Below are 25,836 nucleotides of genomic sequence, written 5' to 3' on the forward strand. Positions count from 1 at the left end.
TTATTGATTATTGTTCTTTCTTTTTTTTACTAAATTTTTAACATTTCTACCTCACCCTTCCTCCCAGAGAAGCCCTGGGTGCCTGCCAAAGGTTCTCCAGTAGACAGGCAAGGGAAGAAGCTGTTTACACTCAGTGTTGACAATATTGAGCTAAATGGAACAATAGTGTGACTTGGGACAAAGCTGTTTCAAGTGTTCAACCACATGACATTCATGCTAGAAGTATTCCAGCACTGTCCAGGTAGAGATGTTAACTGCATTACTGATAGCCCACCTCCACATATCAGACAGTGTTCTCTGCTATGATGGCAAAGACACCTTTAGCACAGTGTATAGATGATCCATTTATACTGAATCAAGGAGCAGTAATGCACAGTAACTGTAAAGATGCATTAGCAGGTGATGATGATAGTTGTTCAAGTGTGAATCTTAGGCTGTAATCCTAACCATGTACTTAAATGTAAGCGGGGTTATAATTGCAGCTTCACCACAGTGGTCTTGGGCCATTTCCAATTCCTCTATTCCATTAGTCTTTAAAGCTGAATTGAATAAATTTAGAATGTATTCTATCTGATTAAAGGTAAAAGGTAAAGGGACCCCTGACCATTAGGTCCAGTCATGACCGACTCTGGGTTTGCGGCGCTCATCTTGCGTTATTGGCCGAGGGAGCCGGCGTACAGCTTCTAGGTCATGTGGCCAGCATGACAAAGCCTCTTCTGGCAAACCAGAGCAGCACACGGAAATGCTGTTTACCTTCCCGCTGTAGTGGTACCTATTTATCTACTTGCACTTTGACGTGCTTTCGAACTGCTAGGTTGACAGGAGCTGGGACCGAGCAACGGGAGCTTACCCCGTCACGGGAATTCGAACTGCCGACCTTTACTAATATACAATTAGTATATTGTAAAAACAGAATTCTATCTGATTAGTATATTGTAAAAACAGAAAAGCTTACTAGCTGGTGGTTGTCTTTCAAATATCTCACGAACAAGGTAATTGAAGTCTTGGGTTACAGTCACAAGATCATCGTGGCTGGTGTATATACCAATTAGAGTCTCACCCTCATGTTCTTCTTCTCGTTTTAAAATTCCTCCAACAGCCCAGGTAAATGCAAAAATATAAAGCTTCCCCAACATTATCACCATATTATTAGGTTGCTTCTCCCAAAACCATATTTGGTCTGGCCTGAAAGTAATGGGGAAAATAATAATAATAATAATAACAACAACAACAACAACAACAACAACCACAATATTTGATTTAGTAACTAGCAATGCTCTGTGCTCCTTTGAGGAAGTCCAGGATACAAAAGTAGTATAGTTAAAACAACAATAGACAAAAACAAATTAACTTTATAAACAACATCAACTTTATAAACATTGTCTAAACAACAATGGTTTTAGCAGTCACCAAAAAGAATACAGTGAAGGCGCCTGCTTGATAGCAATAGGCAAGGCATTCCAAAGTGTAGGTCCTGCCACACTAAACAGTTATGATGCATCATGCATAAAAATATATTCAGTAGTTAGATCCAGAGTTTCCTATTTGTATTTTGAGGAAATAGTTTTAAAAACAAGGATTTCATTGCATTTTGATAATCTAGCAAGTGCACACAAGGCTCACTCACCTTTTCTTCAACACAGATGGGACTATTCCACTGCTTACTGCTTCATCTGATATCCTACGAGCTGCTTTCATCATTGTTGGTGACAAAGTAATTGAGCTTTGCATTCTTCTTTCGGCTTTAATATAACAAATCACATTTTGCATTTGGCCCATTCAGAAAGCAGTCCAATATAAAACTATAGCTTCAAAAAAATAATAATTTCCTATACAATTGATTTTCCACTTTAATTACAAGAGTATTTTCTACTTGGAGCCTAAACCAGTTCACCCTAAAACATTGCTGAGCTACAATTATTTGCCAAGTACTAATTGTTTTCTGTGGTGTGCAACTTACACTTGTCTCTAAAATTATTTGACCCATCAATGCCTCAATATTCTGTGTTGGAGGAATGAGGTTTCTCCAAATGCCTTTGATATTAAGGGCAAAGAGATATCAGTGGTCCCACAGACCACCTGCTGAAAAGCAAGAATTACAGAAAGACTCACAGAACACTTTCTATTATACTTCTTACATATTTATCAAATTACTAAAAATTAGACTTGTAATGCATTCACTTACGTTGTTGTAATGTATCCTTTTGCACTATTATTTGAAGAAATGAATCAAGAATTCTGCAGATATTCATTACAATCCCCATCTGATGTATAGGGAATGGTTGCATTTTCTTATGTTCATTCAGAAAATCCATCCCTTTTTTTACACTTGAGTGAAATAAACTTGATAAGTACTCAATATCATTTTGTGCCAATAGTTCAGAAAAGCCTTCTAACCATGTACTGACATATGGTTCCCATCCCAGATCAACTGGATCCTACAATAAAACAAACGAACAGATTTTCAGAATTGCTTCTACATTGCTTCTACATACCAAAATTTACATTCTTTATATGCTTGTGACATATGAAACATGCACATATGTTTTCCTACTGATCAGCTATCTGTGCTATGTGGTGGAAAAAATGTGCTATACAGTATATATTTTCTACATGGGAACAGATGTCCATGTAGAAAGTTGTAATGTTTGAAACGGCTTCCATTAAGGATGATATCTTTTGTTGGAATTGGCAATGGATGGTAGTTTTTAAAATGCTTACTCTTTAAGTTCTCCAACTTGTACAAGAAGAAAACACTAACATTTTTGTGCCTTTTATTTTTCTTCTTTCTCTTTATATCACTTTATTTCTTTATAATTCAAAAGTTTTCAATAAAATATTGAAAAAACAGGCAAAAAGAGAGAAAAGAACAAGAAAATACTAAATGAACAAAATATAAAATGTTTAATACAGAACATACATTGCTCCAGCTATTCAGGGCTGCATCCAACAAAGTAGTTCCATTAGCCCAATAATTTTTGTCTGCACAATTAAACTTCCTCTCCCTGGGTGCCCCCCATAGGCTTAAAAGAAGTATATTATACCCAATGGGGATTCCAAGTGGGGAATCTATGATCTTGAGAGAGATCAAGGCAATTATTTAACCAGGGCATTAAAGGAAAGAACAGGTCTATTGTGCTCAGGGAAATATTGAGATGAAGAATGAAATCATTATGTTTACATGTTGTATGTTGTAATAATAGGGGAATTCAACTACCCACCCATAGATTGGCTACATATGTGTTACAGTCATGAGGTAGAATTTCTTAATACACTAAATGATGATAGCCTAGAATAATTGGTGTATTTCCAGTCTGCAAATGGTGCCGTGAGTAGCGACTACCCCTCCTGTCTCTGCTAATTGCCTTCAGGACAAATTTACTCATTTCACTTTCCATCTTTGCTGAGAATGTTAAAAGAAAGTATGAAATATATGAGTAAGAATGTTATTTAAGAAACCTACCACGTAAACCATAGCACATCTACTAACAGTAGCAGGGCTGGCCTGAGAGAGGCTGTCCACTTCAAATATCATTCTGATTCCTGGTGATAAGTAGATTCTTTCACTATTAGGAAGGCATAACACTCTGGAGTCATCTAGCACAGAATTTAAATTTTCTATCCAAACTGGGTCTACTGGCCCATCCAAGATAATCCATTGCCAGTCAGTAATACTGTCACCTACAAAAGAATAATGAACAAGAACTTAGAATTTGCTAGTAACATATATAAACAACAAGAATTAAAAAATAAAGATTTTTTTTTGGAAATATCACATTATTTTAGGAAAATATATCTTAAACCTCCTGTCAATTTTTCTTTGTGCTGAATATCAAACTGGAGGAAAAAAAACTTATATACCAGTTTTTATTATTTTATCATACACTGTATTACTTTATCTTTATTTCACCCAAGTGCTTATTAACCTGATTGCCTTGCCTTGGAGGACATTTTGTATATTGGATGATGTCCTTCCTCTGGATGTGACAGGCAGCGTCTTGAAGCATTGCCTCCATCTCCAGAGAAGGGTCATTCTACCCAGGGTAGGTGGTGTAGTGGTTAAGAGCGGTGGACTCGTGGTGTCCGCGCTCCTCCACATGCAGCTGCTGGGTGACCTTGGGCTAGTAACACTTCTTTGAAGTGTCTCAGCCCCACTCACCTCACAGAGTGTTTGTTGTGTGTGGGGGGGAGGAAGGGACAGGAGAATGTTAGCTGCTTTGAGACTCCTTCGGGCAGTGATAAAGCGGGATATCAAATCCAAACTACTCCTCCTCCTCCTCTTCTTCTTCCCCCCTCCAGATCTCCCCTGCCTCAGTCGGGATAGGTCGGGATAGGTGTTGCTGGTTTTTATTTGTTAGTTTCCTAGTACATCTCTTTCTCTTAAAATGGGGCATGCCCCCCAGGTGTCAACGTTTTCTGTGTGCCCTGTCCTTTTCTTCAGGATGAGGACGTGTGGGGGAATTCAAGGAAAGCAATTGTTCCCGTGCTTTCCCCCTTTTTTATTTTGGTCCCTGGAGGGGGTGGAGATAAGAGAAGGATGGGTGGCCATTGTACAGCGGTTGGCCATTTTTTCTTAGATCTCCCACATTCTCTGGAGGCAGCAACGTCACACAAACCAGATCAAGTGAGACTGTTGCTTCTATTATACCAGACTCTCAAAGTGTCCTATTTTACAGGGACAGTCCCGGATTTACAGAAGCTGTCCCAGTTTCTGCTTTGATCCTAGAATGTCTTGCTTTTCCTTAGGACGTGCCTATTTTCATTGCAGAAATGTTGGAGTGTATGTTATACTCTGTGAGGTGTGTGTGTGAATGTCATTTGCTGCTGATGGCGGGTAACATAGTACCCTTTCAAGTGGGAGCATTTTCATGTGTGAGTTTTCTCCCCCCTTGCTTCCTCATGTGTGTTGCTTTAGAACAACACTATGATTCCCCCCCCCATTAAAACAAGCTGTGAGGGAAGCTAGGCCTCAGTTGTGCCTACGGGAGTCTCTTCTTTCGGTGGTTCTTGTCCAGGGGCCGAAGAGAGGTTGTTGTTTTGCAGGAACACTATTTTTCTCTCTCAGTAATTCATTGGGGCAGGCAGTCCATGGGGAGCTTGTTTCATAGTTTTCTCCTCCCCTCTTTATTAGTGGTGACTCTATGTTCCCTTTCTTAATTGCACACACACTATAATTATTACCTTCTACTATTATTTTTATTTATTACATTTGTATACCACCCTTCATACAAAGATCTCAGGGCAGTTTACAGCAAAAAATACAAAACAGTTGTTTCTATAATAGCAAGCTGAAACAATTCAGGTGCAGGAGGTGCCTACCCTGCTTCCTATCTCCCCCCACTGAGGCAGTCTGATAGAATAGCTGCCCCCAGATGACAGCTGAGGGTGAGGAGGCCTGGTGGGGCTGGCCCGTCACAGCAGAGCAGAAGGAGTGATAAACTGCTGGCCATCTAGTTTTACATGCCAGAGATTTCATACTGCATGCTAGATGCTTGTATACAATACAGTAACAAAGCAACAATAAATATTTTGAAATCAATAGACTTATGAATAATATTATGAATAAAATATTCAAACATGGCTCAGGGCAGTTTTCAGTAGGACTGTGGAAGTAATAATTACTTAAATATCAATATGCGCAAAATTTGGACCCATCACTGTGGAAATAGAGAAGAAGTGTCTGTCATACTTATCATTACAGTACTTATACTGACTGTGAATATTTTCTCTTGAGCACAGTGCTTCATTTTTTAGGGATGCATCAGCGAGATTCACTGTATTCAGCTAGAAAAATAGAAATAAAACTAATTACACTGCAGATCAGTTCATAAAGGAAGTTGGGCAAGTTAAATACAGAATTGATCATTTTTTAAAAAAATACAAAGCTTTTTCCCTAGGGAAATGGGGTCGCAACTATCTTCTTTAATTACAAAAACAAAAAGCCTTGGGTGTCAAGTTTCTGGGAGGATCCATGATTACCAAAGGCAGTTTCAACCTGAGATATACATTCAGTCTCTAGAATCTCAACCAAATCACAATTAAACACAGAAAGTTGGCTTCAGAGTTTCCTTGAGTGGAGTTCCAGTCTTCAAATGTTCTCTTGGATGATGGTGGAAATAATTTTTGCCAATTCCTCTTTCGTTCTGCAGCTTCCTGTGCTCTCCTACAAACTGCTTTGAAGAGTCAGGAGACCCTCCAATAAGTATGGGAGATTATGATAGGGGTTATAGGGGAAAGGAAAAATTGGTGAAAATTGCCTGCTCCCCTCATCCAGATCGAGCGCAATAGTCCTCTCCTGCTGTTGTTCCCAAGTGACTGATATTCAGAGGCATGGTGCCTTTGACCATGGAGATATTAGTCATCATGATTAAGTACTCTTATTCTCTATGTATTTGTCTAATCACCCTTTAAAGCCATCTAAAACACATTCTATACAAGAGCTCAAAGTAGCTGTCTTACTACAAAAGAATTTCAGAGATAGACTGGAAAGAGAAGTTGCTGAATTGCAACTTATCACCAAGCTTAAAACCATGGAGAGACCTGGTTTGAACAGAGACGTTGGATTATTATCTCATTATACATGATAAAGCGATCTTCAGCCATCTCACCCCTTGCTTTTTCATGCAAGACCATTTGCAGTTGTTTACAGTCAACAGCTATCAGTCAGTCAATCACCCATTTCCACCACCCTTCTGAGTGATACCCCCTCCCCACCCTTTCTCTACATATAGCGTCTGGGGACTTCTATTTCAGTGTATCTGAAGAAGTGTGCATGCACACGAAAGCTCATACCAAAATAAAAACTTAGTTGGTCTTTAGGGTGCTGCTGGGAAAAAAATTATTTTGTTTTATCTAAAGCACTACCGTAGTCAGATAGCCAATCACTATCATCCTTTGCAAGTTGAATGGCAACTGTCTGAAACAGGGAGTTTCCTTAATCCCAAGCAGGCAGTGCCAATAACTTTAGCCAATATGCTACTTACTGATGAATAAAAAAGAAGATAAAGGGAAAGAAACAGGAAGTGTACTAGATAGATGTAAAGTATCAGATAGATGTAACAATAAACTAAGTAGAGACTCCTGAAGTATACAAATCTATATGCATGACACAAAAGTTCAAGTAAAGCAATAAAACAAGTGACATCATTAGTTACTAAAATGCTAAACTCACAGTGTACAAGTCCTGCATTTCTGCTCTTGTAGTGCTTGCGTCTTTCTTTTTAGGTTTTTTTGTTGAAAGTTTGGCAAACGCTCGAACTGCTGATGATAACAGGCCATCCGACCACTCCATTGTATTAGGATTCATCTGCCCAAAAAGTTCACCAAGACTAACACACTTTGGGTTTAAAACAAAGGTGTCTATTTTGCCTTTCTTTGAAGAATTCTAAGGAAAGAAAAACAAACATTTCCTTACCATAAATATCCTGTTTTGGGGATAATATTCAAAAAACTCTTTAGAGTTACTCCTCCCCATCAGGAGGAGACAGAGCTGGCTTGCAATTTGACTCTTCTGTTGGACTAAACTGGAATGAGCAGAAACTTCCTCCAGAATATAGATAACTATTGAACAGCAAACCAGCATAAATGGGCAGTTTTCCCAATTGAAAGTTTTTGCTAACAATCACTTGTCAAAGCAAAATTAGAGGTGGCCACTGCTCAATAAATTTGTTTTCTTGATTATTATGTATTACATTTCTCTCATATGGAAGTGTGACCATGTATTTCCCTTTCATTCCTGATACCTTGAATGCTCTTAAGGTGAATTATGCAAAGACAGGATGTTTGCAACAGGAAGTTTGCAACAGGAAGTTTGCAACAGGAAATTTGTAAAATGTTTTTATTTCATTTTGCAATACAGGTGGTGAGCATTTTAGGCACCCCCAATTGATGTGCAATCTCCGACATATAGGTCCTTTTGGAACTGGAAGAGGGCAGAATGGGGGCAGGCTGGCGTGTAACAGGACTGAATGGGGCACGCTTATACGTGCTCCACTGACACAAGCATGGGCTGGGAACAGAACCTTGCTTTCTCCTGCCCTAGGCGATAGGACTAGAACCAATGGCTTCAAGTTACAAGAAAGGAGATTCTGACTAGACATTAGGAAGAATTTTCTGACAGTAAGAACTGTTTGACAGTGGAATGGTCTCCCTCGGGAGGTGGTGGACTCTCCTTCCTTGGAGGTTTTTAAGCAGCGGTTGGATGGCCATCTGTCATGGATGCTTTAGCGGAGTTTCTTGCATTGCAGGAGGTTGGACTAGAATTAGATGACCCTCGGGACCCCTTCCAACTCTACAATTCTATGATTCTATAAGGTGGTATATTTTAATAATTGCATACAATCACTGCTTTACTGATATTATTTTACACTTTATGTTGCTTTCCATTTAACAAATATTTGCATATACTGATCCTTATATTTCTTCCATCTCCAAGATTAATTTAGGTATAATGTGTCGTTGCTCTCTTTCATATCATTATACTTATATCTTTTATAAACTGAAATGTGCTTAATTTTTTAGCCTCAGTTCATATTTAGTCACCTCCACTATGCTAAAAGGAGAGCAGGGATAGATGTGAGTGCACTTCACCATGGGCATACCCAGGATCAAAACTAGGGGGGTGGCAAGGGGAGGGGCCAAGGCACGGAAGGGGAGGGGCCACAAAGTGGGCGGGGAAAGTGCAGTCAGAGGCGCCGGGCTGATGGGGGTGCTCTGAAAGCCCCTCCAGCTGCGTCCTGCCAACTACAGTATATGGCTGGCGGCAGTGGCAGAGAAGCGCCGGCACCCCCCGGCAGGCGGGCGGCTGCGCCAATGGGCGGGCACGCCAATTGGCAGCCCCGGCGGGCGGGAGGATCATGCGGCTGCACCAATCGGCACCCCCAACAGGCGAGCGGATGGTGCGCCAATCGGAAGCCCCGGGAGGGCTCCTTCCCTCCCCAGGATCCCTCCTCCCTGCAGCAGCTTGGAGAGTTATAACAAAACGAAACAATAATGGTTAAAAATTAAGAACCAGATCCCTTCGTCTTCGTTTTCTTCCTTTTCAGTTCCGAGGCAGGATGATGTCATTGCCCTTCTTCTGTCTCTCTCTTTTTTTTGGGGGGGGGGTCAAAACTACATTTAAATTTCACGGCGAGAAGGTGATGGGGAGATGGGGTGGAGGGGAGAACATTTCTTTAATGGAACAGACGAGCCAGGGAGAGAGGGAGAAAGAGAACTTGAAACGAGGCGCCGTCTCCTCGAGGGGAGGAGAAAAGGAGGTGGGAGGCTCTGGGAGGAGGAAAACCTGTAATGCAGCTGGAGAAGCAAGAAATAGAAAAGCGAGTGTGACGGAGATCGAGAGAGAGAGAGATCTGGAACTGCGCAGACGCCCCTCTCTCCTTGCGGCCCTGTTCTCAGCAACTGCCGACCCCTGCACGGTTTTGCATGCGAGCAGATGACGGAGCCAAGCTCCTCCCGCTGCCTCGCAATGGCCCAATCGAGAAGACCCTGGCCAAAGGCGAGCGCCTTTGTCACGGAGAGGAAAGCTGGGGAGGCGCCGGCAATAGTGCAGCCGCCGCTGCGCCAGGAAAGGGGGCAGCCAGGCAGGAGTTCGCCAGGGCAGGAAGGCCCCCTTCGCTGCAATGGGGATGGCCTCCTAAGCTGGGCCTTGCCCCCACCCGCGCCACAGCAGCCCCTTTTCCCTTCAAGGGCTGGAGGCTTAAGACGGCCGTGCTCTCACCCTCTCGCCCATGGCTGTGCACTCCGCCGGGGTCCTGGCTATAACGGTAGTGGATGCACCGGCCCTGCTTCTAGAGGGGGGCAGCTGCCTCCCCCTGCCCTGTGCTGGGTACGCCCATGCACTTCACACTTCCTGCCCAGTTTCCAAAATGTTTGCATGGTGGCTGCTAACCTGACTACACATTACTATTTCTGTCACTGTGTCTCACCCCCCCCCCCCCAATCCCATCATGATTTTGGTGCCCCCTTAAATCAGTCCAAGGGCCATGTATGCCCAACTCTAGTTTTGTGATCGTTCTCTTAGTTTGCTAATATTTCAGATCCAACATTAAGGCATATTATAAATTAGGCATAATAGCACGTGAATAACAGACTAAAGAAACAGGTTCAGAAAATAAAGAAGTGACTAAAATAAAATACCTTACCTGAAATATAGCCTCAAGTTTTGAATGGCTTTCTGTATCTGCTAATGGCAAGATTACCATGGCTTTTTCTAAAATTGTTCTGATGGTAGTTTTCCCACCGCCTGTAGGGCCTACTAGCATTACACCAACAGAAGCCTGAAAATACAGTTTTAAATATCAGCTCTGTAACATTAAGGTTCCCTAAAATGTTTAGATTACCAGACAGAGAAATATTAAAAGCTCTCAATGTATATATTTTTCATTCTAGGAGTATCAATCTGCTTTCCTCCCCAGTACCTTTGCTGAAATATCTACATTATCTGTGGCCCTCCAGATGTGTATTTTTAGACCCTGCCTAATTCACCAGAGAGATGATGGTAGCCGATGGGTCCTAAGCCCATGGTGAATTAGGGACTTCCCCTGCATCTGAAAACAATCTCCAGTGCATTGTGTGGATTAGGCCAATAGTGGGCCCAATGGTCAAGAAGGCAGTTACTGCACATGCTGTAGAGAGAAATGAGGGGCAGATGGGGCTCATCAACCTGGGAAGGTAGCCCATAAAGGAGAAGGAAAACTCTGATCATAAACCTATGCTGCCTTGTGGCTATACTCATTCATGAGAAAGACTTCAGGAGGAAACCCTGAGGGAAAATCTGTCCTTGCAGGACATCTTGAGAACAAGAGAAGGCTAAGGAGTAAACCCTATACAAATCTGGAGTGGAATCCCTAAGACAGTTGGATGGCATCTTGTAAATCTCCTTCCAGCAACTCCTGCAGCCAAGCTAGTGCCAAATATATTGCTCTGCATTCCTTTGGACCACATCAATGAGGCTGAGAGGGGGTCTTGTTGTCTGGGCACCCCAGGATTTCCATATACACTGCCCAGCTTTGTGCCCCAGCGACGCCACTTCAGTGCTGCAAGCACAGCAAAAACAATGTGGGAGGCAGCTATTGCAAGTTACTGGTCTCTGCAGCCACAGCAGGTGCTGTGATTCTCCAGTTGGTTAACTTCACTCTCAGAGGTGTACTCTGTTGTTTCTTGAGACAGATGGTGGCCAACAACAATAGCCCCCATCTTCCATAATCTTTGATCTTGTGGGCCGAGGGTGATGGGAGCTGGAGTCCTGCAACATCTGTAGCACCACAGCTTCTCCACTCCTGGTGCAATCTAAGTCCACTTTGGAAAACTTTGTGCAGTGCAACCTACTATGTACTACTGTATCATATTAAAACATGTAACGTAATGATTTGCAGAACTTACCATAATTTGGTTGTAAAATTGTTTAACTTTCTCTATCTGATTTTCCCATGTCTGCAAACATAAATGCTGTATTGCAGCAGATATTGCACTCTAAAATCAAACATTTATATAATTAATTAATTAGAATTACAATGATACTTCAAGATTGTAAACATTAGCGTAATAGCTGATATTCTACCATTGTAGAAAAAGTCACCATTTTTGTTGCTGTTACCAACCTCCCTTGCCTCAGCACACACTGTGCCCTGGAAAAAATACAGTATATTCCTGCATATAAGACTACTTTTTAACCCATGAAAATATTCTCAAAAGTCGGGGGTCGTCTTATACGCCGGGTCGTATCTCTTATACGTCGAGTATATCCCAAACTCTATATTTTAACTGGAAAAGTTGGGGGTCGTCTTATACGCCCAGTCATCTTATACGCCGGAATATACGGTACTGTGCTTGGCACATTCATAAGTAAACAGTAGGGACTTGGTCTGTCTCTACTTCTACTCCACCCTGGCAGCTATGTCTATAAAATATTCATGACCCATCAACCTGATGGTAACTGAAACCCTTCCAGTGAAAAAGTGGTCAACATTCCAATGCTGATCATATTATTTTTATTTTTAAAAGTATTTCTATAAATCATAGAATTGCAGAGTTGGAAGGAACCATGAGGGACATCTAGTCCAGAGCAGGAATCTTTTGCCCATTTATAGAAGGATTTCTATAAATAGAGGCCTTCATCTGAGGCCCAATGCTTAATAATTCCCCCTTGTAAATAAAACATTCGCTTGCATGTTTCATTACCTCCAGTCGTCTACGCTTTACTTTTTGAACTTTCATCCCTGGGAAAAGATCTGTCAGGATGCCCTCAAACAGTGGGACATCCTCAGCAAGAAACTTTGGTAAATTAACTTCTCTCAGGACAGTAGTTATGATGAGGGTTTCTTCTGATGTAGAAAACTTTTTCTTTTTAGTATTCCTATAAATCCAATAATTGTAATCATTAGATAAGTTATGGTACAGATTTACATGCTCTTTCACAGAATCATAGAATTGTAGAGTTGGAAGGGACCCTAAGGGTCATCTAGTCCAACTCTCTGCAATGCAGGAATCTTTTCCCAAGGCAGGTCTTGAACCCATGGCCATGAGAAAAAGAGTCTCATGCTCTACCAACTGAGCTATCCCCATGACAGATGGCCATTCAACCTCTGCTTAAAAACCTCCGAGGAATGAGAGTCCACCATCTCCCAAAGGAGACCATTCCACTGTTGAACAGATCTTACTGTCAGAAAGTTCTTCCTTATGTTTATTTCATTAAAAAGAGGGCTATCACTATTGAATTTTTATCCACACATGCTGCTGCACATCTTAGGCAAATATTCTTATATATATTTATTTGAGCTTATTGCTCTCTATCCTAAAGCTCAGTACAATCAAAAACATGTTACTTAAATTTAATTCATATGTGCTTGGCTCTGGCCATCAAATATCAAATACCCAACATTGCTTCCTAAAGGCACTCACACTGAGGATCACACTAGACAAGATGCTGAGGTTCCATGGCTTGATTTTTGAAGTTCAGAGCAATATATAGTGCCCATATGCCCTTAGCCAGAAAGAAAACAAGGGCTACAGAAGAAGAAGAAGAAGAAGAAGAAGAAGAAGAAGAAGAAGAAGAAGAAGAAGAAGAAGAAGAAGAAGAAGAGTAGTTTGGATTTGATATCCCGCTTTATCACTACCCGAAGGAGTCTCAAAGCGGCTAACAATCTCCTTTTCCCTTCCTCCCCCACAACAAACACTCTGTGAGGTGAGTGGGGCTGAGAGACTTCAAAGAAGCGTGACTAGCCCAAGGTCACCCAGCAGCTGCATGTGGAGGAGCGGAGACACGGAGACACGAACCCGCTCTTAACCACTACACCACACTGGCTCCAGCTGAGGTCCGCCAGCTGAGGGGTTATGCAGGGGTTGCCAACTCTGCACCCACTGATGCCATGGTGCCCACTATGCCTTTCATTGGTGCTTCTGGTCCGGTGCCCCAGACTCTAAGTTTTCATTTTTTTTATTCTTTTATGTAAGTACCTAGCCCTTTTAGAACGATGTTTGGGGGCAAAACACAAAGGTGCTTTTAAGTGTCCAAAAAAGTTGGCAACCCTGGGCTATAGGAACTGGCACAATTCCTAATTCCTAATGACATTGTGCCACTAGCATGACACTTTGCTGTTGTTTAGTTGTTTAGTCGTGTCCGACTCTTCGTGACCCCATGGACCATAGCACGCCAGGCACTCCTGTCTTCCACTGTCTCCTGCAGTTTGGTCAAACTCATGTTGGTAGCTTCGAGAACACTGTCCAACCATCTCGTCCTCTGTCGTCCCCTTCTCCTAGTGCCCTCCATCTTTCCCAACATCAGGGTCTTTTCCAGGGAGTCTTCTCTTCTCATGAGGTGGCCAAAGTATTGGAGCCTCAGCTTCAGGATCTGTCCTTCCAGTGAGCACTCAGGGCTGATTTCCTTCAGAATGGATAGGTTTGATCTTCTTGCAGTCCATGGGACTCTCAAGAGTCTCCTCCATCACCATAATTCAAAAGCATCAATTATTCAGTGATCAGCCAGCTCTCCCTCATTGATCACTGCCTTGTCATGGTGAAGGGGCTTGAATAACTCAGAGAAGCTATGAGCTATGCAGTGCAGGACCACCCAAGACGGACAGGTCATAGTGGAGAGTTTTGACTAAACGTGATCCATCTGGAGCAGGAACCCGCAAGCCACTCCAGTATCCCTGCCAAGAAAACTCCATGGACAAAAATAACAGCATGACACTTACACATGCCAAATTCTGTCAGCAGAGTGGGAGAAAAATAGGGAAGGAATGTGGGTGTTAGCATGCATGCATAGGATTATAGGCTAAGTCCCACTTACTAGAGAGTGAATCTCATTGATCTCAGCTTAATTTACTCCCAAATAGATATGGGATTCTGTTGCACAGCTCTACTGAGTGTCGATATCTCCTCTTCCAAAATTTTATGCATAGGACATCACAGCCTACACAGCCTAATGTTACAGCTATGCACTGGGCAATTTAAAAATCTTACTTACTGTGTTTTTAACTCTTGCCTCTTCTGACCAGCCCTTATTAACACAGTTTTTACGGCTCTCATACCAAAATCATAATGATCCTGGAAAATATAAAATGGAGCATTCTGCAAACCAGGAAGTAACAGATTGTCAAAATTTTGGAAAGCTTAGAAATGAACTCTTTTTTTCTTTTATCTCCAGATCTGATTTATTTTTGAACAAAGGACACAAAGGTGGAGGAAAAGTGGGGAGTAAAGGGGAAAATACGGGTGCAAATGATGTTGCAAGGAGGGAGTAGTAAGAATGGGAATAGGGTTTAAGATGAAAGCAGGGACATGAAAGGGTCTGAATAATAGGTGATGGTGGCTTCATCACCTGGTGGAAGGTGAAAAAAGCTCTTAATTATAATGTGTAGGAGAAGGAAGATGCAGGAAGTTACCATGGAGGTGGTTTGTGTGCAAGGGAGTTGTACAAAAGGAAAGGGAGAGGCACAGACATGGGGTGAAGGTGGAAACGGGTACAAAGTAGCACTACAGAACGCAAGAGAGAAGTGGCTTCAGAAATGGGGTTGGAAAGATGAAAAATGAGCTTTTGCACGGGGTATGAAAGCCCTAAGGAGTTAAAGAAGGGAATGCAGGGGGTGGGGAAGCAGTCCTCCCTCTCTCTCTCTCTCTCTCTCTCTCTCTCTCTCTCTCTCTCTCTCTCTGTGTGTGTGTGTGTGTGTGTGAGAGAGAGAGAGAGAGAGAGAGAGAGAGAGAATTAAAGGTTTAAAAAGTGCACCAGGCTGAAGGAGCCATGCTGGAAAAAATGAGGAAATTCGGGGAAGGAGGAAACTGCCACCACAGTTTTGCAGTGGGGGGAATTGGATGATGGAGACAGGCAAAGACTACTGAAAGGAACATAGAAAATTATTAAAAAATAAAAATTCATAATCCCAAAATGTAAACTTATGGAAAGTGCTTGTATAGACTTATTATAGTTATTCTCTTTGTAGAGCAACAGGAGTAACGTCAAATGTAAAACTGTCACTGAGACTCCCACTAATAGGTCCCATGAAAAGGTTCAAAGGTTCAAAGTCTCTCTCTCTCTCTCGTTATATTATACCTGGCGTGAAAGCTGCTTGCTAGAAAGATGATAAAGATTTACTATCTTCTCTGAGAGTGATTTTGCCGACCTGAAACCTTCTGAACACAACATTATTTCAGCAATGAGTTCATAATCTGGTACCATCATTGAGACGGGGCGAAATAATGATTTTAAGTTGTCTGGGAGTTCTACACGACCTTTGTATCTTAAAAGAAAAACAAAAGTTACCAGGTCTATTATAAACTGAGAACGAACACTCAAAAGTATTAGTTTTAATACTTACAACAAATAAACAACTTACAGCACATTGACAATACTGCATATAAAGAAAGTATAGTAGCTCTACAATAAAGCTCTGAGAGATAATGGTGTGGACCACTACTATTATAGGAAACCTATTGTAAAGAATATTTTTCCTTAAAAAGTGTCAACTGCCTGACTTTTTAAAAGCAACTATTTAGATACAGAAAAAGCTTGTGATTTATTTTGAAAAAATGTAATCGTGAAAATTCATCAGCATTTTGGGGTGAAATTCTCCTAATATACACATTTTTGCAAAGCAATTTCCTCCAGTATAATTTCATATATTATTATTTTCCCCAATATATGCATTTCTATGCACACTTTATCCTAGTACCATGGAACCTCAGTTGTTGAACACTTTGGAAGTCGAATGTTTCAACTTCCGAACGCCGACAACCTGGAAGCGAATGCTTCCGTTTTCGAACGCGCCTCAGATGTCGAACGGCTTCTGAGGTGTGTTTCTCCATTTTTTCAATGGATTTTGCTGACCGCCCATTGTGCCTCAGTTGTCAAACGTTTTGGAAGTTGAACTGTCTTCCGGAACGGATTATGTTCGACAACCAAGGTTCCACTGTATATGAAGTTTTGTACCCATTACTTGGCTGGAGAACAGCATTGCAAAAACCAGAGATACCGTACTTGAATTTCAAATGGTGGCTGTGTTTCAGTTTGCAGATTGTGATGTCTAGTGGAGCACATACTTTCCATATAGAACATGTGTATGGCAGGTGTGGGGCAGGTGGGCATGGGTTGAGGTGAAACAGCCTTGCAGGCCAAATGAGGACCCGCCAGTCCTAACCAGGCATATAGGTCAGAAACTCTCCACAGCTGATGTAGAAGATCTTGGATTCATTCTTTGGTATCTCTAGGTAAGCCTGCAAAATACTCCAATTTGAAATCATGGGAAGCTGATGACAGTTGGCACTGACAGTGCTGAGACAATGAACCTTTTGCCTGAATTGGTGTAAAGTAGTTTTACATGCTCATTTCAAAATGGGATTGCTACCTCTTTTAGTATTTTTTGAAGAACAACTGTTATAATCACTTACCCAGGATTCATGGTAATAAAAATTGCACAGAATGGTTTCAGTCGAACTTCTTTTCCTTCCAATAGAAATCTATGACAAACATTAGATTGGTTTTTTTAAAAAAAAATATGTATTTCTGAAGTCAGAAAGTTGATAGGATGATTGATAAAGTTACTATCACAACCTAGTCTATTAATATGGTTAATGCTGTACATAAAAATAGTAAAGGTAAAGGACCCCTGGGTGGTTAAGTCCAGTCAAAGAAGTCTATGGGGTCCAGCGCTCATCTCACTTTCAGGTCGAGGGAGCTGGCATTTGTCCACAGACAGCTTTCTGGGTCAAGCTGAGCAATATGGGCAATACACAATTCCTTTTGGTGTACCGACCTCCCTGCTGCACGCAAGATTCCCTGCCCAAGTTGCTTCAGATCATGGTGTTCTCCTGGAGACACCTAGTTTGGTTGTCCTAGGGGATTTTAACATCCATGCTGACACGACCTTACAAGGGGCCACCCAGGACTTTGTGGAAAGCATGGCCTCCATGGGGCTGTCCCTGAATAAGTTTGGCCCAATTCATAGCCATGGACATGCCTTAGATCTGGTGTTCATCTCTATGGTGATCTAACACTAAGTAAAAGTGAAACAAAAGAAGTGCCATGGTTGGATCACTTCCTGGTGCAATTAGACTTCTCGGCAACCCTTCCCCTTTGCAGGTAGGTGAGACCAATTTGGATGGTCCGCCCCACCACTTAATGGATCCAAATGGCTTCCAGAGAGTGGTAGGAGATGTTTTATCCCATGTTGATGGCCTTTCAGCTGATTCCCTGGTGGCCCGGTGGAGTGCGGAATTAACCAGAGCTATTGATTGTCTTGCTCTGAAGCACCCTCTCCGACTGCATGGAGCCTGGACAGCCCCATGGGTTTTCCCCAGAGCTGAGGGTGATGAAACAATTGCTGAGACGGCTAGAGTGCCGGCAGAGGAAAATACATTCTGAATCGCACTGAGCATGTGTTAAGAGCTCAAGGTTGAGCCTACCAAGTGGTGATAGCGATGGCGAAGAGGGCCTTCTTCACCACTTCTATTGTATCTGCAGAAAACAGCAGCAGGAGTCTCTTTCATGTTTGCAATCTAATGGAACCACCTTTGCCATTGGGGCCAGGTCATAAAAGCGAGCCAGGAAGGGCTGGGCGATGGGCTCTGCAGAATGGTGAATGCCTCCCTCTGTGAGGGAGTCTTCCCAGACCTGCTTAAAGAAGCGGTTGTTAAACTGCTTCTTAGAAAACCATATTTGGACCCATCCAATATGGTCCACTATGGCCCAGTCTCAAATCTTCCATTCTTGGGCGAAGTGATTGAGTGGGTAGTCGCTGAACACCTCCAGGCACACCTGGAGAATGTGGACCATTTGGATCCCTTCCAATTGGGATTCAAGCCTCATTATGGGATTCAAACTGCCTTGGTTGCACTGGTCAGTGATCTCTGGCAGGCTAGGGACAGAGGTGAAAGCTGTTTCCTGGTCCTGCTGGATCTCTCAGTGGCCTTTGACACCATTGACTATGCTATGACATCCTTCTGGACCGTCTAGAGGGGCTGGGAGCTGGGGGCACTGTTGTGCAGTGGTTCCGTTCCTTTCTCCTGGGCTGTGTTCAGAAAATGGTGTTGGGGGATGAATGTTCAGACCCCGGGGCTCTCATTTGTAGGGTGCCTCAGGGCTCCGTCCTCTCCCCAATGCTTTTCAACATCTATATGAAGCTGCTGGGAGAGATCATCAGGGGGTTTGGGCTGGGTGTTCACCAATATGCAGATGATACGCAGCTCTACCTCTCCTTCAAATCGGAACCACTGATGGCAGTGAAGGTCCTGTGTGAGTGTCTGGAGGCAGTTGGAGGATGGATAGTGGCTAACAGATTGAGGCTGAATCCTGACAAGACAGAAGTACTGTTTTGGGGGGACAGGGGATGGGCAGGTATGGGGGCTCCCTGGTACTGAATGGGGTAACTGAAGGACTTTCTGTACAAGGAAACTCATCCACATTTGGAGACAGGATTTCTAAAGGCTTCTTCTACTTCCATGGCTTGTTTTCATTACCAAAAAAATTAAAATTGGGGCAAAGTTACATGCATTTGCATTTAGTTAGTAGTTTGGACATAAGGTATTACTACTTGCAAAAGATATACCTGACAGCGCAACTATCTTTAGCTGCCTTGATTGCCTGAATCTGTGATGCAATTGCTGAAAGAACTTCTACATCAATCCTGTTGAATTCATCAAAACAACACCATGCTCCAGACTGAACTAATCCACATAATAATTTCCCCATAACCTTAAAAAAAATGGAGAGATTTTCATTAGGTACTAAGTTACCAAGATGATGACTTATTTACCCTTCAGTTATCAAATGCCTTCTGTACAAATGTCTCAAAGCGATGTACAATAAAAACAGCTAGAAAACACAAAAAACAGTTGCTATATGGAACAAAAAAGACTTCAAGAGTTTCTGGAAAGAGCAGGGAGTGAGCACCTGTTGTATCTTAACAGGAATGCTGTTCCACATGAAGAGGAATGCTACTTATGAAAGTCAAGCAAATGAATTAAATTTCTTCAAAATACTAGGCAGAAGAAAGATGTTTTCTCAGGTGATCCAGTTCATTTCTCAACGGGAAAATCTCACTGGTCATATGTGTGTGTGTGTGTGTGTAAATAAATTTCAAAACACAAAATTAATCTCAGATTGAATTGAAATTCAATTTTAAGCATCTACATTACAAATATTCATCATTTAAAATTCTGAAAACAATTTACACAGAGGTTTCATGTTACTTTTTAGCAGGGGAGATGTGATTTCTGACTGCAGTGCGACATAATAATTTATTAGGTAAAAGTTTTCTAAGGTCAGAGGAAAGCTGTTGAACACTATCAAAATCTCAGGGATGCAGGGTCCCCAGCAAAACAGCTTTAGTTGCACCAGTATGTCAATTATTGCAATACTACAAGGAAAAGAACACCCATAAGATTGGGTTTCCCAACATGATCAAAAGGCGCTATTGATATTGTTAGCAAACTTGTTTAAAAAATAAATTCAGTGATCTAAACTCTATATTAAATTAAATTGTCTACTGTACCTTATCATCCAAACCTTCAGAACAGTTGAAGACAAGACACAGTTTCCCCAAGGCCTAATGAAAAAAGTTTTCAGAGCAGAAGCAATTATATTTGTTTACAAATGAGTAATTTAACAACTGATAAATATACAAAAATATCAAATACCTTCAGTTTAGCTTTGCCATTTATATTTTGATATTTTACACTTTACAAATACTGTGGAAAGAGCTGTGTTTCTGAATTTAAAAGTCAAGTGCAGTTAAAGCAACTGTGTCATAAGAGGAAAATCACAGAAATCGGAAGCAGTAGAACATACAAGGTAGTTGGCGAACTTTTTCTTTTTTATGTACCCCAACAGAGGAAAAGAGACGAAGAGACTGAAAGGATACGAAAGGGAAACAAAGAAAAACAGTAGAGTAGAAAAGGAAACAGGAACTTAGCTGAGCAGAAGTCAAGAAAACAGTGAGAGCCAGGGGAAATCGAACTGCTCCGCCAGGACAGGAGGAAAAAACTGAGGAGAATCAGCCTATCTCGCACAATTCTTTGCTCCTGCCTGAGTTTCATGCAAGAGGAACTACCCAATCCAAAGACTTCATCGTCCACCATAATAAATTGGGCCTTTGCCACTGTCAAGAAGCCCAGCACAACCGAAAATACAGTTCAGTGCTGTTCTTGTTGAATTCAGAAGTTATTGTGAATCCTAGGGTCCTATCATCCCACAAAGGTAGTGCCATCATGGCTGCTTCTGAACAAGAGATTATCAGGTTATACACCACATGTCCCTAAGATTCCAAGGAACAAGAGGTAAAATTCTTGAACCTCAGGCAAAATAAGCCAAATTACACATCAGCCAATGTGACCAAAGAGATCCCAGACACTGGTTTTAGAACCAAGGCATTACCCAAATAAGCACACCAAATTGAGTAACATGTATTTTATTAATAATAACCAAAATAGCAGCATAGCATGAAAACCCATTAGCAAATAGGAATAAAAAGGTTCTAACATTTGGAAATCCAAAAGGACACTGAAAATTATAAAGCTATCTAACCCAGCCAACATTACCAAAACTCGTTGAGGAGAAGAGCTTGTGACTATACAGCTATAGAATGTTTTGCTAATTATCAGACTGGCTACTTTTACTAGAAAAAGTGTGTGAGCAGAAGTTGATGGGAATTGGTAAACTCACACTGTACCTGAAATTAAGACCCACAACTCTGTCTTCCCAGATGCAACTGCAGAAACATAAATCTATTATGACATATCTGGAAAATACTATGTATATAAAAGGCAGTACATATTGATATCAAATGTATAGGGCTTACTTTTGAAAGATCTTTGACAGTCTCTGTTTTTCCTGTACCAGCTGGACCAGAAAGACAGCCCCCCAAATTCAACTGAAGAGCTCCAGTAACGGTTAGCCAACATCGATCTGTGAGAGGAGTAATAACCAATCTCGGAGAGCAGCCCAGATATTCAAAACCATATTCAAAAGAGGCATAACCTTGAATAACCTTACAGGGGTTGACCTCATGCCATTCATAACGCAACTGCCTGAAATAAAATAATTTGTGTAACAAGCTTTGTCAACAATGTAGTCCTTTTTATCGAAATTATATATGCATATAAATTGGTAACATAGCTAGTATGTATAGATTTTTCAATATTAATAACATTAAATGTTCAAAATTCCATGAAGAGCACAGTTCTGTCATAAGGTTAAGAAAATGTGACATCTACAAGCAAGGATTTGATTTAGTGTGAGGAACATAAAAGTGAATCTGCTCAGGCATGAGAACACTCTGAAGTAAGGCCTGTCTCAGCCTCAAGACAGGAAGAAATACCTGTGCAGGACCTATCACTACAAATTTGAGATTGCACTTTTTTATTTATAGTATAGTGTTTTTAAAAACCAGATAATATATAACGTAGTGTTATCTATTTTGAGTATTACAATATCCTTTCATCTTATCCCAAAATCCAAAAAACAGAGCCCAGAATAGATACGTTGATATACCTTGTCCATGCAAAATCGTCAGCGCTACAAATATCATTATCTATCAGTCCAGTCATTACATCCCTACAGTGAATGAACAAAGTAACCAATGCCTCCAATGTGCTTTGCTTGTGGTAGGGAAGAATATCTGATGCTATCTCTGCTAGCTCCTCTATAAGGCTGATCAGATCATCACGGCCTTCTTTCAACTCCATTTTTGCATGCAAACTTGACAAACTTATTTCACACGCACGAGAAAACATTATTTGATTCTAGAAATGAAAATATTTATTAGCAGCAAAATTATGATTTGCTTATTTGCATTAAAAATTAAATATTGCACAACATTTCCCCTTACATTTCTTATTTTGATGTTATTTTTATTTTTTATCATTATTAATAACATTGAAAAACTTTGCTCTCTCCCCCTTCTCTCCTATTTCTCACAGCATCAGGGAGATTTGGGGATTCTGAATGAGCAGGCTTTGAGAGAACCCAAAACTAAACCACAATCCAAAATCCCGATCCAAAAACTAAACCAGATCATCCAAAATTAGAACAAAACCTTGCAACCATTTCAATAATGATAGAGATATTTATTATCAGCTAGACACAAAACATTGTGTTGTTTTCCAGGGACACCCTGAACATTCATAGAATCATAGAATCAGAGTTGGAAGAGACCACAAGGGCCATCCAGTCCAACCCCCTGCCAAGCAGGAAACACCACCAAAGCATTCTTGACATATGGCTGTCAAGCCTCTGCTCAAAGACCTCCAAAGAAGGAGACTCCACCACACTCCTTGGTAGCAAATTCCACTGTCAATTTATACCACATTCTGTATAAATCATCCACCCCAAATTAGAAACATACATTTTTCAATGGTTCATAAAATGTTATTAGAATTCCCCCCCAGTTGTCACTATAAGGAAAGACACCGTGCAATCCCATTTAGCCTGCTATATTCTACCAATTATTGCCAAATTTATACAATTCCCATTTATAGGGAAAAGATGCTTTCTCTTGATTCCAGTCCTACTGATATAGAATAAAGAATGTAAGCACTAAAATATGTAAAGCCACATCCCTTAGCACCAAAATCCATCTCATCAGAAATAACAGTAAACATTGTGATTTGCTCTATCACCTACAGAAACTCAAAAGCAAGATAGGTTTATCGTGTATACACATAAAATAAACTTGTGCGTGCTACTACAGAACATTTTAAATACAGAATCTTCCAAATATGTTAAGTGACATGATAAACTTTTGAATGCGTCTTGTAGTGTGCTTACCACAAGTAGTATCACCTGTCCTGGATGAGTGAAAAACCATTCTTTAAATTCCATTTGAGTCCATTCTGCGATTCCAACTGATATAAATCTTAAAGTACATTATATAGTTACAATAAATTAATACATCTGTAGTAAATTCACTAGGCTGTTTTCTAGCATATTATGCAGGAATGTAAGTGAGAATGGAACTAGACTTTGCAAGAGACATAAAGCTGCCAATTTGGGGGGGGGGCAAATATATTGTAAGCCACCTCAATAACTTCTGTTACTAGGTGGGACATAAATACTCATAAATAAATAAATAAATATATATATATATATATTGATACAACATGTAGTGTGGCTTTAGTACTGTGTGATGCCCTAAGTCTGCCAGCAACAGAAAATAGTGTGAGAAGGGTGTGCAGCAATGTACAATGCAATGACATCATTGTGTTGAAATATGAATTATAAGGAGGTGAGGAAGAGAGCAATGAAGCCATCACAATTTGTTGTCTCTTGTAGTGTCTAGTTACATCTTCATTTAAAAACATCGTAACTTTACGAAATTGCAAAGAATAGTAATCATGAGTTCAAGCTTTGTTTTATATAATTACACTTGTACCTATTTAAAACATGGTTCAAAATCAAAAGAGAATTGTGAATAAAGGATAATTCATTTGGACTCTATGGCAATAAACCAGTAAATATCTAAATAAGGTATTCTCTCAAGATGGTCCTAAAACTGCCATAGTTGTCTTCAGTTTAGGTATGCTGACAGAATGTTCTATATTTCTTCATGTTACAACTGAACACTTCTAGTTTGCCACAAAGCTGGGGATGGGGGTGTCAGGGCTTTGCCTTCAGAAGTTTCTATAATAGCTTGATTCTGTAGCAGCAATCACTTTAAGTTATGGTAACATTTATCTCATATGCTGGCTGTATTTCACTAACTACAACATTTTGATTTGTTTGTTTATGGACTACTTGAGGACTTGGATTCAGCTTCCACTCTCTGTGCTGTAATGGCTTTCTGCTTAACCCAGTCTGCCTGGACATTGTTGTTCCTTTCACTGACTTCTGATGTTTCTCCATAAGTAAAGTGGATTCCTGCTGGGGAGACATGGACCTTGTTCTGCTGTGATGAATGTATGCACATTGGCTATTCCATTGTCTGTTTTAACACCATAAACCAAAGAGGCATAATCTCTGCAAACTGTTGAATCACCAACCGGTTAGCTCATAGAAGACTGATTAGCTGATGTGTCTCTGTGGTGGAACAAACACCTTGGACCATTTGGCCCTTGCCCAGCATGTCAGGCTGGCATCCAAAATGATCACAGTCCTGTCAAAAACTTGCCCCCAACTGCTGAGACACAACTCTTGTTGGTTCAGATGGTGTCTAATGATCAGGGTATAAATCAGGGTTTCCCAAACTTGGGTCTCCAGCAGTTGTTTTTTTTACTACAACTCCCATCACCCCTGGCTAGCAGGACCAGTGGTTACAGATTATGGGAGTTGTAGTCCAAAAACTGCTGGAGACCCAAGTTTGGGAAAGATCAATCTGACACCATAAGAACTAACAATTTTGCTTTCACTCAGAATTATACATGTGACCTTCTGGATTTACCATATAATGGCCTCCATCATTCACTACAAAGGGAATGTGTTTAGAAGGGCTAGGAAATATTGCTGCTCTGCCAACACCTTACTGCCAGTATATTGAAAAGAATTGTGTTAGAACTAAGCAGGCCATGACTGCAGCAGCTTTCAAACCTAATTATAAACCTAAATGTACAATAAGAAAAAGGATGAAGTTACTTGCCTTTTATTGTAATGAATAATTTTACAAATTTATGTAACTTCTCTAACACCAATACTTATATAAGTGCCTGGGGACTTCTATTTCACTGTATCTGAAGAAGTGTGCATGCACATGAAAGCTCATACCAAAATAAAAACTTAGTTGGTCTTTAAGGTGCTACTGAAGGAATTTTTTTATTTTACCAATACTTACTTTCTTACCATCTCATACATGGTATTTTCAACATTTCCTAGCCACACTTCAGCAGGACCTCTAATACGAACATGCCTATGAGACAGTATTTGAAATTTCAACACTTAATAAAAAACACATCATTAATGTATTTTTTCTACTCTTTTTCCACTCAGTCCTTAAGGGTTTTGATTTTTTAAAAACTCAAAAAGGGAGGCAGTAGCAGTCAGGATAGAGCCTCCTTCCAAACACCTGCATCATTGGTGCTTACAGTGCAGGCTGGTGCATTAGGTTTATTAGGGCACAGCCCTGCAAAGGAGGTGTGCAAGCAAAAATATAAAACCCCAAAATCTCGAAGTCACATTCCCTCCGTCCCTCCACCCCCTTACATTCTTCTATTTGAACCAAGAGAGACTCATTTCTGTCCATCTTCTGTTTGCTGGCCAATCAGCACTCTGCACCAGCTAGAAACTTATAACAGATCACTCAGATAATCTAACTAGTCATATACTTATGAATAAACAAGCTCAAAAAAAGCATACTACAACAAATTGCCTGAAAATGTATAAGTGGTATCCAACTAACTTGTCCGGTAAGTACAAGG

At 40.9% G+C, this 25,836-nt stretch overlaps 1 protein-coding gene across 1 annotated transcript in view; it reads right to left on the reverse strand.

The window, feature by feature from the left end:
• The window catches only part of DNAH14 (dynein axonemal heavy chain 14), a 135,051-nt gene that overhangs the window by 70,775 nt on the left and 38,440 nt on the right, over positions 1-25,836 (reverse strand). The window contains 18 exon segments of the mRNA XM_060273279.1: positions 956-1,185; positions 1,628-1,742; positions 2,186-2,438; positions 3,464-3,681; positions 5,715-5,784; positions 7,172-7,384; positions 10,143-10,277; positions 11,383-11,472; positions 12,181-12,336; positions 14,464-14,547; positions 15,551-15,737; positions 16,885-16,953; positions 19,041-19,186; positions 19,986-20,039; positions 21,291-21,519; positions 21,983-22,233; positions 23,258-23,345; positions 25,254-25,328. Of these exon segments, the coding sequence (XP_060129262.1) occupies positions 956-1,185; positions 1,628-1,742; positions 2,186-2,438; positions 3,464-3,681; positions 5,715-5,784; positions 7,172-7,384; positions 10,143-10,277; positions 11,383-11,472; positions 12,181-12,336; positions 14,464-14,547; positions 15,551-15,737; positions 16,885-16,953; positions 19,041-19,186; positions 19,986-20,039; positions 21,291-21,519; positions 21,983-22,233; positions 23,258-23,345; positions 25,254-25,328 (2,663 nt within the window).

This window comes from Zootoca vivipara, chromosome 3 (assembly GCF_963506605.1).
Source record: "Zootoca vivipara chromosome 3, rZooViv1.1, whole genome shotgun sequence".
NCBI classification, from domain to species: domain Eukaryota; kingdom Metazoa; phylum Chordata; class Lepidosauria; order Squamata; family Lacertidae; genus Zootoca; species Zootoca vivipara.